The sequence below is a fragment of the Osmia bicornis genome, chromosome 14 (genome assembly GCF_907164935.1).
Source record: "Osmia bicornis bicornis chromosome 14, iOsmBic2.1, whole genome shotgun sequence".
Classification (NCBI taxonomy): domain Eukaryota; kingdom Metazoa; phylum Arthropoda; class Insecta; order Hymenoptera; family Megachilidae; genus Osmia; species Osmia bicornis.
The window spans coordinates 1,101,812-1,119,190 of record NC_060229.1 but is presented as its reverse complement, the minus strand read 5'-3'; the positions used below and the strand labels follow the sequence as shown (position 1 = coordinate 1,119,190).

Here is a 17,379-nt window from a genome sequence, read left to right as displayed (position 1 = left end):
AACAAGATGAAGAGGCAAGGATTTTCAATAAATACATCGGTTAAGTTGCAAATAACATACTAGAAATGAAATTCTAATATTTATGATAGACGAATTTTTTCATAAATTGCATATTACGAAGATAAACTGTACGATTTGAAAGAAAATTAAGTGATAATCGTTTTGGGATTATTCTTTAGGGAACAATGGCGTCTAATACACCGAAGACTCCGTATGGAGGCAGCACCGTCCAAGTTGTTGCAGTATGTATTACTTTACCGTTCGATATTGGAGTAAAGTCGCATTTTGTTAGATGTGAAATTTTATTTGCCAGAAGGATATTTGCATAAGGTATATTTGCCTAACGTAATCCTCCTAAAATATCGGTGAATCAGTGGGTCCGCGATTACGTGTAAAGAAATCGCGGTTTCAACGTTCTTCACGAAATTAGTGGCTTACAAAGGTTTTCTAACCTCTTCCTTTACATTTACATGGAAACAATAAATATGTATTGCCAAAATTGATTTCGCAATGTTGTTAAAATAGTGTCGTACAATTGTTACTTGAAACCTTCCCACGTATTCCGTACTACATTTGTTATTTTAGTGACCAGATACGAGAAATAGTGCCAGTCATTTCATTGATTTTCCTCTTATGTTTTTGTAATTTTTTAAACAAAGTGTATTTAACATTTATAACATCAAATGGCAATATTTTGGCTTGCATCAAAGTTAACTGATGCAATTAAGAGGATCTCAAGAATAAAGACCTACCTATGAATCCAACTTTTGAGGCCAGATAGAAGTACACTTAGGGTAAGCAAGCATTGTTAATATAACCATGTTTTAGCAGATATTAGAAAAACATGAGTTACCACCGTGGAGGAGGTAACAAGCCAAAAGGCTTTGGATTTGCCGGTTTCCAAATGACTGGTACCAAAAGAAGCGGCTCAAATATACCACCACCTCCCCCAAATTCTACCCTAAGCAAACAAGGGTATCATACCATGAATTCAATCACTGAAAATGCCTTGTCCGCGTGTTGGGGTATGCCAAAAAAACGTAGTAAAACCGAAGAAGAGTGAGTATAAGTTGAGAGAGAGGAGTAGAGAATAAGTGGAGAATAAATTCTGAATTGCACGATTACTTCGAGCTAGATACTTCGAGGACGACGACGATCCTCCACCATTCTCTTTAGAATATATACCAGCTCCTGGATCTCCTACCTACGACTGGATGAAAAAATCGACGCCAAAACAGGACAGCGACAGCGACGAAGATCCGCTGGATGCTTTCATGGCTGGTATAGATGCCGAAGTGAAGAAAAACACTTACGAAGCTCAGCTCGCGGAAGATGAACGCAAGGAAGACAAGTCTAAGGGAATCAGAGCAGATATCGACTGCGAGGACGACGAAGAAAGCTATTACAGGTAAGTTGCGCCGATTGACCGGCGAGATGGGAGCGAAGAAGCAGAGAAAAATTGACCGGGTTGTTTATCCGACAAGGTATATGGAGGAAAACCCAACCGCGGGGTTACAACAAGAGGAATCTGACCAAGAAATCGAATACGACGAGGACGGGAATCCTATCGCGCCTCCGAAAAAGAAAGAGATCGATCCTCTGCCCCCCATCGATCATAGCGAGATACAGTACGAATCGTTTGAGAAAAACTTTTACAACGTCCACGATGAAATCGCCAGCTTAAGCAAACAACAGATCGAGGATTTGAGAAAGACGTTGGGGATAAAGGTATCTGGTCCCTCGCCGCCTAACCCGGTCACAAGTTTCGGTCATTTTGGTTTTGACGATGCGTTAATAAAAGCAATTAGAAAAAACGAATATACCCAACCCACTCCCATCCAAGCTCAAGCCGTTCCTGCCGCATTAAGTGGCAGGGATATAATAGGTATAGCAAAGACTGGTAGCGGTAAAACCGCAGCCTTCATTTGGCCCATGTTGGTTCACATAATGGATCAGAGGGAATTAAAGGCTGGCGATGGACCTATCGGCTTGATTCTTGCCCCAACAAGAGAATTGTCTCAACAGGTATTTAACCACTAACGATAAGATACTTTAAGGGAAACAACACTATACGTGGATAAGCTAAGTTCACCAAAACCATTTTATCGACTTACTTGTATTCGTAGATTTATCAAGAAGCAAGAAAGTTTGGGAAAGTCTATAACATTCAAGTGTGTTGCTGCTACGGTGGTGGTAGCAAATGGGAACAAAGTAAAGCGTTGGAAGGGGGTGCGGAGATAGTAGTCGCAACACCGGGTAGAATTATAGATTTAGTCAAAATGAAAGCGACGAATCTAACCAGAGCAACATTTCTGGTATTAGACGAAGCCGATAGAATGTTCGATATGGGTTTCGGTAAGGAACAAGACAAGTGTTCATTTTTATCGACAAGATTGTTGTTTCACTTGTTATAGCTCTATCTGATTCCAGAGCCGCAAGTACGTTCAATTTGTAACCACGTTAGGCCGGACAGGCAAACGTTGTTGTTCAGTGCAACTTTCAAAAAGAGGGTAGAAAAGCTAGCGAGGGATGTTTTAACAGACCCGGTTAGGATAGTTCAAGGGGACGTTGGTGAAGCTAATGCTGACGTTACTCAGCACGTGGTAGTCTTTAATAATAATCCAACGGGCAAGTGGGCTTGGTTGTTGCAAAATTTGGTCGAATATTTGAGCGCTGGTAGCCTGTTAATCTTCGTTACCAAAAAGGTCAGTCAATCATGGTCGCGCGGCTTATCTGGATCAATGAAAAACAGGAAAGTATTTAAAGTATCGTTCGATTTGCATCGCAGCTTAACGCGGAGGAGCTTGCGAATAATCTCAAGTTGAAAGAGTTTGATGTTTTGCTTCTGCACGGTGATATGGATCAAATTGAAAGGAATAAAGTGATCACGGCTTTTAAGAAGAAGGAAGTCAGTACTTTGGTTGCTACTGACGTTGCTGGTAATGTTACTACTTGGGATTTTTTTGGAAACTTGTTACTGGACGTTTCAGTGAAACTTTTTCATTTCCTGTAGCCCGAGGTTTGGACATTCCACATATCAGAACTGTCGTGAATTACGACGTAGCGCGAGATATCGATATTCACACGCATAGGATAGGTAGAACAGGTCGAGCCGGGGAGAAGGGTACGGCGTATACCCTTGTGACGGAAAAGGACAAAGAATTCGCAGGACATCTAGTCCGAAATTTGGAAGGAGCGAACCAGGAGGTACCAAAGAGTCTGATGGACTTGGCGATGCAAAGCGCTTGGTTCCGAAAATCGAGATTCAAAGGTGGAAAGGGAAAAAGTTTGAACGTCGGAGGAGCTGGACTTGGCTTCAGAGGAAGGCCTGAAACTTCGTCGACTTCGGTATTTATTCGTCGAATTTCTTTTTTTATCATAAATAATTCCCTTCAAACGAAAGTAGGATAATTTGAAATTGTTACGACTTTAGAGTAGCGGTTCTTCGTCGCAAGGATCGAAGGACATTAGTGAAGTGGTGAAGAAACTAGAGAGACACGGACCCGGTAGCGATCGATTATCCGCTATGAAAGCTGCGTTTCGCAGTCAATACACTTCTCAGGTAAGTTACGTTTTCTTAGGTGATAAAGCGAAATAATATATAGAGGGATATTTGATTTTAGTTTCGGGCATCGTCGGATCACACGTGGGAACAAACTATTACACGTCCTTCGGTGATAATGCCACCACCGCCTCCTGTACCACCAAAACCAAATACGGAACAATCGCGATCTCAGAATAGCCAAGCATCAAATACTAGCGGGGAGAAGAAGAGAGTAAGGAAGAGTCGATGGGAATAATCGAATGACTGTAAAATTTACCATTATTTTGTGTATACTATTATTATCGCTAACGAAATGCAATGAAACGACGATGCCGAATTGTTTTATATTATAATAAAATTTAATTTTACCAATCCTGCATCGGGTTAAAATTTCTTTCTCCTTTCTAACCACCCAACAGCGTTCAACGGGCAAGAGTCTTTATTGAGATAACTTTGATACAAAATTGAACGGGTCGATTAAAATCTAAACGCGGATAATGCTAAATACCGGCCTCGATAAAATGCTAAGCACTACGATATAAACTGAATGATCGATTCCGATTCACGCCAATTAAATCGTGATTGCTAACACTTAAAATAAAGTTCGATAGCCAAGGTAAAATTAGTAGAGGCAATGCTGCATCGTAAAAGGATAATCTCGTGAGTGAGCAATTTTCTTGAACGCAAGTTGTAGCGATACTTTCGTTCAATTTTTTCTTCAAAGATCAAGCGTCCTTTCTTTGAAGTGTAACATGAATAATGGGAGATGCGTACATTTTCCATCGTGTTTTAAACAAAGTTGATGCTATGCTATTGCGTTTACTTATTCGCGATTTTTGCTTAGAATGAGTCACGTGGTAATTATCCTCGTAAGGCAAGGGAATCATGGCCATGTTTGAGTACTCTATCGATTTCGTTGATACTTATCCTTATTAAACGATAGAAATAAATGAATAGTCAAATCTCAATCTGTCGCTTAAACGTGGAATCGACATTGGCAACCAACTTTCTTTTACATTATTTGACGAATACCTATGCCGATCTCATCTGTTCTGGGTTTCCATGGTGCAATGTTCACGCGTTGGATCGATTCTACGCTTCAACAAAAAAGAAAATTATTCTGTTAGATTGCTCGATATGGAGATTAAGTCAAGGATACGTCTGTGACGATGGATCACGTTTAATCTCCATATTTGACGACGTTAATGACGGGTTACCGTTTGTCGCGTACGATTTGATGACACACGTTTGCCGATTATTTATTTGTCAGCTTCGCTCTTTAATCAAAGAAAACGCGTTTGCATTAAGATCGCGAAAATTCACGGTCACCGTAATCGGGGAAGATCGAGCACACTAGATTCAGTCTTCGAGAAGGAGAAGTCTATTTTTACGGGTTGATATATTGAGGCATCGCGGGGCTGCTTTTCCTTCTGGTTTTCTCGGTTTGTTGCAGTCCATTTAGCTGAACAATAGATTTTTTGTTCGGCTCATTGTTGTTCTTGTTAAATTTCTCCATGGCTCTGCTGTAAGATCCTGTACAGACTCTACCCCAGAGTCTCTTGTCTTCCGAGCACTGTTTGTTTCTTCCTTCGCTCGAAGTTCTCTGAATTTCGTTTCTTCTTCGAACTTTGCTGGGATCCTCTTTTTCCGTCTGCTGGACGTCCTCCCAGGAGACGTTCACGTCCGATTGCACGCTGGAAGGTGTCGGACAGCTACTGTCGCTGGACAAAGAAGAAGATCTTACGAAAGAGGGTGGTACAATCAATTTTATTTTATTAACTTCCTCTTTCGAAGGTAAGCTCGAAGGTGGCTCGCTTCTAGCACGACTACCCGTTCCTCGAATTCCACCCTCGTTCGTATCCTGATTATCGTGAGACAAATTGTCGTTTAGAATTATTTTGGCAATCGATGTTCTTTTCCTTAAATTTTCCAAATTTTCTTTCGGCGTACTTTGAAACGTGTCCACCCTCTGAAGGATATCTTTCAAGTTTACGTTGACACATTCCATAGTATGGGTTGTTGCTTTCGGTTTATCTGTTCTTTCTACTTTTGGGCTCGATTTTCCGTTCGAAACTGTCGTAGCTGTTTTTTTAAGCGTGTCCTGAGAATCGTCTTTGATATGGCACGTTACCTCGGGATATATATAATTTGGCAGTCTTTCTTTTTGACGAGTGAAAGTAGCGGTCGTCTTTTGAGGCTTTTCGATTGTTGTCTCCGTTGCGTTCAACTTAGCACCCTTCACGCAACGCTTGTATTTCTCGTCTATCGTGGTATCGACATTGTTACGAGCCGAGTCTTCTGTGAAGATAGAATCGCCGTTGATTTCGATCGGCGGAATGATCATTGACCATTGATCTTCCTGTTGTTCCCACATTTCCTTCGTCTCCTCGATATCTAATTTCTTTTCATCGTTCACAGAAGTGTTGCTTTCGATTTTTGACTTTTCCCGATTATCGATATCCTCGTCTTCGTCTTCGTTTGCTGAATCACTGACGAAGTTCTTCAGGATCCCTTCGTTTTTCTCACTCTTTTTCCTCAGCTCTTCCCAGTTCTTCCGCGGCTTGTAACTCGTCTTCCGTCTAACGATTTTACTCTCGCTGATATTGATGTCTGGTATAAAAAGCCTGAGCGCCTTTGTTCCGGTAGGGAAGGTTACTTCGTTCACCCTCTTCTCGGTCATTATCGCTTCCAAGCTGGTTCTCGAGGCGACCTCCTGGTGTTTGTTAAACGCGGAGACGAGCTGCGCTACTGTGTACTTTGGTTCCTCGGTTTCGGACTCTGTCGAGCGATCTTCTTTGTCGTCGGAAGTTGCCGAATTGTTCGAGTGACTCGAAGCGTCCGAGTGCTGTCGTTGACAGGGTCGTTTGCCGGCTATCAAATTCGATTCCGTTTCGCGATTCACAGACGTTTCGTCCGACTCTTCGGTCAGCGTGTCCGATTCGATTGATTTCAACGAGTCCAAATTCTCCTCAGACTCGAAAGTTTGGCCTGTCGATACTTCCATCTGATTTTGAATCTTCTCTTCTACCGGTGTCACGGACGGCGATTGAACGTTTAAGATCTCGGTATGGGTAGCGACTTGGAGACAGTCGAAAGTTTCCGGCTGCGACACCTCCAACTTTGGAACCTGTATGTTTTCTTCGTTAAAATGTTTCTTAGTTTCGCTTAGAGTCGGTATATCGTCTATGCTGTAAGCATTCGAAGCATCGATTTCAGCGCCCAATCGTTTGAAGATGGGCAACATGTCCTCGGTCTTGGCACGTTGGTAACTCTTTCTTCTTCGTCTTAGGCATTCCAGGCTTCTGTATATGTCCAACATCCCTTGGGATTTTGACAAAGATCTTAGACCGTAAAGTTTCTCGCGTGATTTGCTAATTACCGGATTTACTATCATGCGCGTTTGCAACGAACTCGAGTTTGCCGAGGAATTTCCATTGAGCAAACACGCCTGGGATTGGATTCGATTCAGGCTTCGTATTCTGGACAGCAATCCTCGACTAGGCCCGTGATTCAGATTCGCCTGCGAACGACTTCGTGCGCGACTCAGCAAGCCTTGTGTTTGCTCTTTATTTAGCAAACAGCTCTGGCTGGCGCAACTTAAATTCGTTCTGGATGAATTTAGGCTTGTCCGCGAGTCAGCCGGACTCGGGAAATCTTCGCTACCCTCGAGGCTAGATCGGCTTCCGGTGAGACGGTGACTCAGACACATCTCGCTTTGACTCAGCAAACAGTCCTGCAAGCTTTGATCGCGATGATTCGACTCTTGGACGTCGCTCGAGAGATTCGCTTGGCTGCTTGCCTGGCTCAACAGCGCCGCTCTTCTAAGATTCTCCCGACCGACCACTCGTTCCAGAAGGACTTCCCTCGATTTCGACAGGTATCTTCTCAGGTGAGGCGACGCTTGTGTAGGTGCTGCACGCAGCCAGTCGTGACGCAGGCATTGTTTCGCGGTCATTCGTGCGCTGAAACCAAGATTCACTTGCTCATGAGAGGATATTCAATCCTCGAGCAAGCAAGGCTAACTCGTACCCTGGCAAATTTATAGCTCACCTTGGGTCTAGCACCAGAAGCTTCGCGACGAAATCCTTTGCCTGCGCCGAGATGTCACCAAATAGCTCCTCCGGAAAGTCTACCTCACCTAAAGAAATATTTTGAAACGTTTCTTGATCGGTCTCGCCGCCGAAAGGAGAGAATCCGGTTAACAGCACGTACGTCGTTACGCCCAACGACCTGAAATTAATCGCGACGTTCGCTAAACCGATAATTCTCGATAAAGAAATTCATAGATTGATCCCGTGTTTACGCACCACATGTCGGCAGCCAAAGTGATGGGCTCATAGTGCAGGATTTCGGGTGCTGAAACGAGGAGAAACGTTAATCGGTGGGCTGTTTAGTTGAATAGCCTCATTTGAATTCGTGATATCATCTAGGGACGTCATTTTTATTTGCAAAACGAAAATTGGTCGTCTCGTAGGCGTGGATGATCGAAGAACTTGAAAAAGGTGGATTTACCCAAACTCCTTAAACGCGTTGTTATTATAATTGCGATTGCTTTTTAGGTCTCGTAGAATCCATAAAACTGTTATAAACGTCTGCCTCGACTAGCTACTTGATAGATAAACCTTGACGATTAAATCACGATCGTTTTCGTATCTCTGACGATGCGTCAAACTCAATTTAGATGTTTGACGATACACGTGCTACTCCTATTATTCAACGAAGCGATACGATCAACGGGAATAATGGACGCGCATCAATTATGCCGTCAATTATGCTGCCTACGATTCTCGTTGAATAAATATTCCCTGCTGATTCTCTGCTTTTACGCGTCAGTCGGATGAAACGTAAAACGTTATATGTAAAACGTCGAGGATGCGCATAATAATTTGGCTCGATTCAAGTCAGATCAACTGTAAATTACAGGAGCAATTAAGATTTATCATAATAATTCACAAGGTCCTATCGTCCGTAACAGTTTCTATAAAAGTTCATGACAATCCATTGGTTGTAAGATCTAAGATTTCTAGTAGAAATGTCAACGTCGATTAGCAACGCTCGGTGCGACGAGATTTAAAGCACCGAATGTAATTATCTTCGCGTTTCCGTGTGTCCTATGTTGATCGATCACACAGGTGTATCGCTAGCGAACGATCCATTAGTTTATTAAAGGTCGATAATCGGTAGCTTTGACAACAGCATCGCGCAATAAGGCTAACGTGTCAATTAATATCGATTATGTTCGCGATCTTGCTCGCAGGAGAGATCGTCAATTAGCGGGGCGAGGTATTGATTGGTAGCAATTAAACGAGAACGAACGAGGAGCAAAGTGCCGACACACCTGTTTAACTCCTCGCTGAATCAAGGTAATGCGAGCGATACATCACTCAGATACCAGTATCGAGGCAATTTATATTTTCCAAGTAGCCTAAAATTCGATGGAAGCCGCTCGTACAAACGAAATGTTTTGCTGTTTTTTCCTTTTACCTTTGCATACCTCGATCGTGCGTACGATAAAAATGAAACAAAGTTGCTGATCGAGAGACGCGGTTGCTTACCCACGTAATCCGGTGTCCCGAGGATTTCTCGAACCTCTGTTCCCTCTAAGACCACTCTCGAGATCTCAAAGTCGCATAGTTTCACCTCGCATTCTGGGAAACTGCCCATCATCACCAAATTCTGCGGCTGCAACATAAAACGCCGTCGATGGTCAGTCTCTTTCCGCCATCAATTAGTTGCCGTTTAATTGAGTCGTTAATTCTGATCGACCGAGACGCTGTTTCTTTCTCCTTCTTTAATTGAATCTTGAACATAAATAACGCGTAAACGACGCAAACTTGCTCTTAACTCTGAGAATGAGCTCGTTAATATTTTTAACGCCGTTGGTTATCGCATCGCTGAATACGATTATAAGCAAGCTCGATCATTGTTCGAACGATTTTCGTCCAACTCTTCGGGATTCATTATTAAGACGTACGACGTTATGTAGATCACGAAATTTGCATATGTTAATATCCGTACCAACTAAAGATACTTTCACTGGCAAGACCACGCGGCGCGACTTCGTAACACCTGCTAAACGGCATCGATAGATCGATTCAAGTTTACGAGACACCCGTGACTAGCATGAGTCAATCGCGATTTACGATAATTAGATCGAAAGAAGAGAAAAAATCAGGTCTGTGGTTTCGTATTCTGAGCGACGCGACGGAAGGAATAAATCAATTTTCTGTCCTTCCTGATGATCTACGCGTTTAAAGAACGCTGCCAATTAATGGCCAACTAATGAACCGATCGAACGTCGTTCACGACGGGATGTCTACGAGTTTTTGCCGTGTTTTGCGTACCATTTTGGCGATCGAACGTAATCGTTGCGTTTAAATTATAGTTTTTCGAGTGAAAATATTCTCCGCTGGAAAAAGTAGAGAAAACGATTGCGTGGTAGGCTGCTTCGCGATTCGCGCTTCATCGAGAGGAACATCGCGACCATTTACATAAACACGGTAGATGCTGTTACGATAAATTCGAGCGCGCACAGGGAATAGAATGGAATATTAAGTTTCTCGGTGAACAAGCGCGATCGAGGCTGCGATCTTTGCCGCGTAGCCTGCAACGCGGACAGGATTTTCATTTTTTTTTTTCTTTTTTTTTTTTAAGTGAGAGGACGCGTTTTATTCGCGCGACGAGAGTCGCATAAGAATGCAACCTATATTCTTGATCTCGCAGAGCGTAGATTTCTCAACGGCCCGTTCTTCGCGTTTCCTTATACACGTCGTCGCTGCAATTTCTCGGCTTAACGAGCACGCTTAGAAGCGCAAACCAAATCAGTTTTGATTATTGACTGCGACCTGCTTTGTATTCTTCAAAAGTAGCAGAACGAGAGCAGCGAGAAAACGATCACCGAAATGCCTGAGTTATGTAACAGCAGAAGAAGAAAAAGAAGAATAAGAAACGTGCGTGCATTCGGTTCGGAAGAATCTTCCTGGCTCGAACGCGTCGAGGTCCTTGGAGACGTTCGCGTGGGCGACTCTGAATATTCAAAGTTTCTCTCGGTAGTCCCGGCACGCGTACGATAAATAATGACAAAAGGCGTAAAAATAATTCTGGGTCCGCGAGATGCGCAATTCCGCGGCTCTAACAATAAGAATCGGTGTTGCGTGTCAAGATTCAAGGGAAACGCGACGATACGAATCAACGAAGTTGCGTTCACGGAGTGAAATCACCTGGACGCGATAAATCTAATCGCGTCCTTCAGGGTCTGCACGTTGATTGACCTTTTCCTTTTTTCGGACGAGTAAGCGTTTCTCGATAGAACGAAACGCGTCTAACCAAATCCCACGCGGTCTCTCGCCGCACTGATCGAAGAAACAACCGTGTGGGCCGAGACCTCTGAAAAAGAGGCGCGATCGGTACCGTTCGTTTCGTTTCCAGGTTAATCGAAATGAACTTAAAGATGGGGCTTAGAAGATGAATGGCAAGATTAAACGTCGGAGACCGGGGACTTTTAAGCGTGGTCGAAACGAGCCGGTAGGCAATCGATTAAAACGTTCTCTCCTCTGCTGTTTGAGTAAATGTCGCAAAACACCCAAGAAGTGCTCCAGTTACGGTGAACAGGTTAGCCGCTCGTGTGTCCACAGAGACGCTAGTGATTCATCGAGTGCGAGCTAACGAGGCGAGGAGAATGCGATTACTGGTTCGCGTGAAACACGTGGGAGCTCGAGCGCGTTTCATTCCTTGCCAGGATTTCTTTCGAATTCGAACGTTTTGCTCGGTTTTTCCCTCGATCGAAAGTTGTACGTCTCTGACGAAGCGAACGACCCGGGAAGCGACTGCGGACGACCGGACTCTGTTCCCTTCGGCGTTACGCCAAACGAACGCGAACTCTTTCCTTTCTCTTTCACGGGAATTTCGCGAGTTATCAGTAGTTGCTCCAGTTATGGCGGTCAGACATAGATATCGAACGTTCAGAAAGCGAGATAGGAACCAGGTGTGATTCACCTATGGAGTAAGGGCGTGGTCGTTTCAGTGCGAAGAGCGTGGGGTCTTGTCGCGTTCCGTACCAGAGCACCGGCTGTGAATCGTTCCACGCGATTCTCGAGATTCTTTTGGAAAAAACCAACTACATATTGGCTGGAGAACGCTCGTCGATCGGTTTCCAGTCGAATCCCTTTGGCGACATTCACGAGAAGTCGAAGGGAGGACGCGACGCGACGCGAAATTCGATCAGACGGCCCACGGTGCAGTCTGCATCGAGAGACAATGTAATTGCATCGATTCGGCGATGGATAGGGAGAGGTGCAGCTTGCCAGCGGCAGTTCCGCGCCCCACTATATCCATATACGGTGCTCGAATGTTTATGGAGCGCGGGAATAATTTTCAATAGGCTTGAAAAGTTTGCACGGGCCAAGGATGATTGTTGCTGCCGTAGCTGACGTTACGACGTGAAAACGTACTTCGAAATGATCGATAAACTGCTTTCGTGTTTCTTAAAAATATGTCGGAGGTAAACGGACAGGCAGAAGGGCCATCGGGAAGTTACGGATTTACGAGCGAAAGGATCGAATGTTTCTCGTTTGATCGAGTCTTAATCGAAGAGCGGACATTTTTTCGTAGACTGTTTACAGATCGTAAGTTTCGTCGAAGACGACAGTGGTACATGCGCGCAGTTTTATATCGGTATTCAGGTATTCACGTAGCGTGAATGCAGAAAACGGCCGATAATCGAATTCGAATCGGACAGCTAAATAAACAGCTTTGGTGGTTCGAGGTAAAAGATTCGCGACACGATTTACGTCGTCGATAAAACTCGGCACGCGCTCGAAACTCGCGTCCCGTTCGAGCAGACGCCTTGGTCGAGGATCTTGTACCGTGGCAAAAGCTCGTCGACCTTTCGCCAATTTCTCGCGAGGATAACGAGAAAGAAAGAATCCTTTTATCCGTGGCGGAGAAGTCGGACGACCCCGTCGGATCGCGTCGTACTTTACTGCATCTTTGGATTTTCTTCTTCTCCTCCTCTACCAACTCCTCCGTATGTTGCGCGTGACAACAACGTTCGCTTCGATTCCTCGCTTTGTTCGGGAAGAAAAATCTGTCCGTGAACAGCACGGTGTCGTAAAGAAAAGGAAAGGTAGCTTGTAGCGAATCGCGAGGCGACCCAGACGGCAAATCCTGCGTGGAACTCTTAATTACGCCGACGCGATGCTTTACGAGCGTTGTAGTTCGTCGGTAAAAATGGTGGAAGCAAAGCTCGCGCGAGACGGCGAGACCGGTCGTTATTGCCCGTTAAGAGGGACGGTCGTCTCGCCGGATTCGAGCGACAAGCTGAAACTACAAGACACGGGCTTTATTCGACGACACGCGACGCCCGCGTACAAAACCTCTTTTCCCTGAGTATGCCGACTAAAAGGTGTTTACGTTTCCGCGATTACGGTAATAAAAAGCGATAAATTGCTTGAAAACCAGCTGGAACAGGGTCGTGGCGCGCATCGGGCTTTCGTTTCCAGACGCGTCCAAATTCCAGCGAATTTTTTCTTTGTTCCACTAACGCGTAAAAGGCAATTTCAATTTGTTTGTTTCGGAGCTGTAGCCAGCGGCGTGAAAGAATAGCTAGAATTCCTGCACGTATGATTTCGAACGAGCAAGTGCGCGAAAGAAATCGTCGGAACTATTCGGTGACGCGACGATGCCGCGTAAAGTCGGTTCCGGGATCCGGATATACGAGAGAAACGTGACAAGTTCGTTTCGACCTTTTATGGGTCGAACTTACCTTGATGTCCAAATGGGCGATATTTCTCTCGTGGAGGTAGGCAAGTCCTTCTACTAGCTGCCTCACAAAGTGTACCACGTCACCTTCGAGGGGCACCAAATCACCGTCGATGAGCGTCTGTAGATCGCCTCCAGGTGCGCTGAAAAGTCGAAAGTTCGAGTGGTTTCGTTCGTTGGCCTCGCTGCTTGATTTCTCGAGTTTCCACGTGTACACGCTCGAGTACTTACTATTCCATCACCAGAATAATTTCCTTCGGCGTCTCGTAGACGTCGTGCAATCGAACGACCCGTGGCGATTGCGAGCACAGAGACAAAAGGGCGATTTCGTGCCTCAGCTCGGCGCTGCAGTCCGCGTTGAATCTGCTTCTCGAGGAGAACTTTGCCGCGTAGAGGATCCCGCTCGATCGAGACCTGCACCGATACACTTTCGCCCATTGCCCGCTGTGGAAACATTCCGAATTCATTTCTTTCAAAGATGAGAGAAAAAATGAAAGGAAGAACGCGGCATCGCGAAATTTGGTTGGCTGATACGACGGGATTTTTTCAGTGGTCATGGAGGATTCCGAGCGTCTCTTCGACAAGGTCGACGCCGCGGCGCCTGGCAAGGCTGCGCTGGCAACGCAGTTGTTGCGTGTAACCGACGCTTCGAATCGATCTCGCTTTTACGCGTCTCTGCCTCCGGTATCGTACACGGCAGAGTATGTACATTGCGCAAACGTCCCACGCCAGCGTCCATCGTGGACAGCTCTCCCGTTGACCGCGTTCTCGAAAGATCGAAACGCGAACCTCGAGAAAAACGGCGATGTCCGATGCAAACTTCCTTCGACCGATCCGGAAGCGGTGTAAATTTCCAAGAGGAAAGTAGACGCCCTTGCGCGCGAGAATCGTCGAATCCTCCCGTTCCCTCCTACCCTCGTTGCAATTTCACCGAATCGCGTCCTTTAATCGAGACAGATAAGCGGCGCACTCGTAACGAGCATCCGATAGCGAGTGCAATTAACTTTAATAACCTCTGAAATTCGAAGACTGGCAAGGCTCGTTTTTCCAGGTCGCTCACCCTCGTCCCGCGGTGCGAGGCATTTTTGCGCGCCGAATGCCGTGGATTCAAGGCCCGTTTCTAAAAGTAATTACCAGGTGTGTTGAGCTGCGTCGCGTTGCGTTCTGTTCGGCTGCAACAGCAGCTCGAACCGCGTTCTGAAGCGATACCGAATCGCAATCATGCTCACTGAATCACCGAGGATACAAGCCGACCAGGTAGATCGCGCTATATACGGTAGTAGGCGCACGTATTATTCCGACAATCGAGACGATTAAATTGCTCGCGATTATTAAAGATCAAAGCATGAACAATCTTAGAAAAATTCAACTTCATAAGCTGCCTTGTTCCGGCGCGAATCGTATCCCTGCAACCGATTCTTTGTAGCAGCCGTTCGATTGTCGCGAATTTCGCGCACTGAACTTGAAACATCCGTTTGCCTCGCTAACGAGTACAAGTCGACCAAGAATGAGAATTTGTAAAACGCAAAATTGCGAAGATCGTTTCGAATCGCGAAACACCTTTGTAGTAATCGTCCAGTAAATCCGCTTCATTAAAGATGCAAAGACACGAGAGGCAATTGCGGTGGATATCGAGCGACCAATGGATTATCGATGCACGCCTGACGGTGGGTTACAAGGCTCGTTCCAGCTTAACGTATCCGATAAATATGAACTGAATTAAAGTTCACCGGTTGTCTGTATCTTTTAAACGAAATCTAACATAATTTCGAATTAACGATCGGTAGGTGTTTCGCGATGGAAAGTTATGGGACGAGAGTCGAACGATCGCGATTCAATGCAATTTCGTTTTTACGACGACGATCGCATCTGGGTCGAGTCGTTCCAGCAACGGAATTAACGCGTTATCGCTTTCGATTAAGCGTGCTCCATTTCGTGCGAACGCTACTTTGCTTCTCGACTCGAGTTCGGTGGTCATCTGAAACTCGACAGATGCGAGTAAACGGAAACGTAAACGTCGATTTCTCCGCACTGAGTCGCTTTGAATCTTATAGTTAACCGAGCGAGATCTATTTCTTAACGCGGTTCAAGTAAATTTGTAACATCTTACTTTGCGAACGGCTTCGAATCGATCTCGTAGTGCTCGGTGATCGGTCCAGTTTTCACCACCCTGGCCAGTTGCGCCTCTTGAACGAGAACCAACCCCTCCTTAACGTGTTTCTCGCTCCATTGCACTCTGCATCTTCCCCTGCATCGCTCCTCGTTGCCCGTCCTGTCTGTCACGCGTTTTGCTTTCGCTTTCGCTTTCGCATTCGCGCACTTTCCCGACGACGCTTGCAGATTCCGACGCTGAGGCCGTGGAGACGTTTTCCTCGTGGATGACATCGTCGGCGACTGATGATTCGGCTGGTAAATCATGACGTATCCAGACCAGTGGTCAACAAACAGGATCGAGCATGCCGACGAATGCGTGAAACGGACGATCACGGCTCGCGATCAAGTCCCAGGGCATCGAGCTCTGAAAAAAATGATAGATTCGTTAGAAGGAAGAAAATCGTTTACCGATCTGAAAGGATCCAGGCACGAGCGTGTGCGTACTTGTACTCGATTTCCCAAAGGTTCGAGGCGCTTTAACTCCGCTGGACAACTGGCGAATGAATCCGCGCGATGCACACCGAAACAGTCAATGGTTCATTGAACAGGCAGATGCATCGTTGGTCAAGTACGAATCGGTCCACTCGGTCGAAAGTATCGGCGACGATGTTCGCATCTCGATGAGAGAGACTGCGCGATCGCCGTTGCGCTGGTACGCTCGAATCGCGAGCTTGACGGTCGAGCGTTGCGGCTGAAACTGGCCACGAGTCGGCGAGAGACCACAAGCTTCGGCTTCGGCTTCGGCTTCGTTTCAGCCCGCTTCTCTCTGTTCTTTCTCGCTCGTCTCCCCGGTCTCTCGCTTCTCCAGCTCCAGCTCCAGCTCCAGCTTCAGCTTCAGCTACAGAACTTCGTCGCGGATCTCTCCTCTTGTCCCACTCTTTCCTCTCCAAGTGGACATGAGAGCGCGGTTGTCGTTGTTGCTGCTGCTTTTAGTGCTCTTCGCGCGGTATATCGTCTCTGACGTAGCTGATATCCAGCCGAGGAGTACGAACTCGGCGTAGAATCTACCGATTCGAGTCGCTTCCTTCCTAGATCCCGATCTCGCGTTAGATTTTTAGCCTGGAAAGGGTTACGCGATTTTTCCTCCAAAGTCACCTAGCATACGAAAAGATGTCCGACTGTTGCTTGATAAGGATAAGAGGTCGTTGAATTTTTCAGAAATGCCAAAATCTCTCGAGGGCCCCAGCTGCGATAGCGAAACGAGAGGTATAAGCACGATTGTAAACGCGTTAATATGTTAATGAACGCGTAGGGGTCTTGCCTTCGAGATTTCCATGTCCGATTGTATCGCTTCTTGGAAACGAGTCGAGCTGTCGATCTCGATTTCAACGAAGCTCGTGCTCAGTCATATTTTCTATAACGCTAATCGCGTGCTGCATTGTTCCGCGTTCTCTATCGTTTTATCGCGAATTGCTGCAGCTTATTATTATTATCGTTCTAAACGATAATTACTTTGAAACCGTTTCTCCTCGGGGCTCGTACACGCGTATATTCGCACGCGTATATGGCAAATAAAGACACCGCTGCTGCTTGTCGATTCTCTTATGGATCGAGCGAAAAAACGACAAGGATGCTCGATCCCACGTCGAAAGGATTCGCAAAGGTCTTTCCTGATCGAGTCTTCTCAAAGGAGAAATCGATTAACGAGCCACTAGAATCGGTCCAAGGATTTAATTTCCCGCTTTATCTTTTCATCAAACTGACGAAACCGACGAAAATCTATTCGGACGATCTTTGGTCAGACACGGTCGATTTTCCGCGACACTTTCTGCCGCTTGAATCACGATTACCTGGAAGCTCGTATTCCCGGGAGTATTCGCGGGTTGTCGCGAGGAAAATGTAAGTAGGTACGTGCAAGTATCCACGACACCGTGAGAGTGGTGACAAGCAATTAGTACCGACAATTAGCAACGACGCGTTCG

The 17,379-nt window shown here is 45.7% G+C and overlaps 2 protein-coding genes across 4 annotated transcripts; one reads left to right on the top strand and one right to left on the bottom strand.

Annotated features, from left to right (window-relative positions):
• The first annotated feature begins 227 nt into the window (after positions 1-227).
• Positions 228-3,917, top strand: LOC114880348 (ATP-dependent RNA helicase DDX42). 3 transcript variants are annotated; one of them, XM_029196268.2, is made up of 10 exons: positions 228-330; positions 832-1,059; positions 1,136-1,408; positions 1,485-2,025; positions 2,127-2,355; positions 2,431-2,705; positions 2,789-2,939; positions 3,014-3,348; positions 3,434-3,562; positions 3,624-3,917. In XM_029196268.2, exons 2-10 carry the CDS (start codon positions 845-847, stop codon positions 3,798-3,800), a joined length of 2,325 nt encoding a protein of 774 aa, XP_029052101.1. In that variant the 5' UTR covers positions 228-330; positions 832-844; the 3' UTR covers positions 3,801-3,917. The 3 variants fall into 3 exon arrangements, with proteins under 3 accessions (XP_029052101.1, XP_029052102.1, XP_029052100.1); XM_029196269.2 differs by having other exon boundaries at positions 231-330; positions 829-1,059; XM_029196267.2 differs by having other exon boundaries at positions 234-1,059.
• A 48-nt stretch (positions 3,918-3,965) lies between these two features.
• On the bottom strand, positions 3,966-16,491 carry LOC114880347 (probable serine/threonine-protein kinase MARK-C). Its single transcript, XM_029196266.2, has 8 exons — positions 15,902-16,491; positions 15,414-15,821; positions 13,535-13,747; positions 13,308-13,446; positions 9,100-9,226; positions 7,852-7,900; positions 7,595-7,774; positions 3,966-7,506 (listed from the first exon to the last, which is right to left on the bottom strand). Exons 2-8 carry the CDS (start codon positions 15,719-15,721, stop codon positions 4,932-4,934), a joined length of 3,591 nt encoding a protein of 1,196 aa, XP_029052099.2. The 5' UTR covers positions 15,722-15,821; positions 15,902-16,491; the 3' UTR covers positions 3,966-4,931.
• Between the last annotated feature and the right edge of the window lie 888 nt (positions 16,492-17,379).

Excerpts from the sequence above, each read along its gene's own strand:
- LOC114880348 (XM_029196268.2), top strand. The coding sequence starts at position 845 with ATGAGTTACCACCGTGGAGGAGGTAACAAGCCAAAAGGCTTTGGATTT. Across the intron at positions 1,060-1,135 it reads CGTAGTAAAACCGAAGAAGA|ATACTTCGAGGACGACGACG; the intron begins GTGAGTATAAGT and ends ACTTCGAGCTAG. Across the intron at positions 1,409-1,484 it reads GACGAAGAAAGCTATTACAG|GTATATGGAGGAAAACCCAA; the intron begins GTAAGTTGCGCC and ends TTATCCGACAAG.
- LOC114880347 (XM_029196266.2), bottom strand. The coding sequence starts at position 15,721 with ATGATTTACCAGCCGAATCATCAGTCGCCGACGATGTCATCCACGAGG. Across the intron at positions 9,227-13,307 it reads TCGCCCATTTGGACATCAAG|CCGCAGAATTTGGTGATGAT; the intron begins GTAAGTTCGACC and ends TTTATGTTGCAG. Across the intron at positions 7,507-7,594 it reads CTTCTGGTGCTAGACCCAAG|CGCACGAATGACCGCGAAAC; the intron begins GTGAGCTATAAA and ends TCTTGGTTTCAG.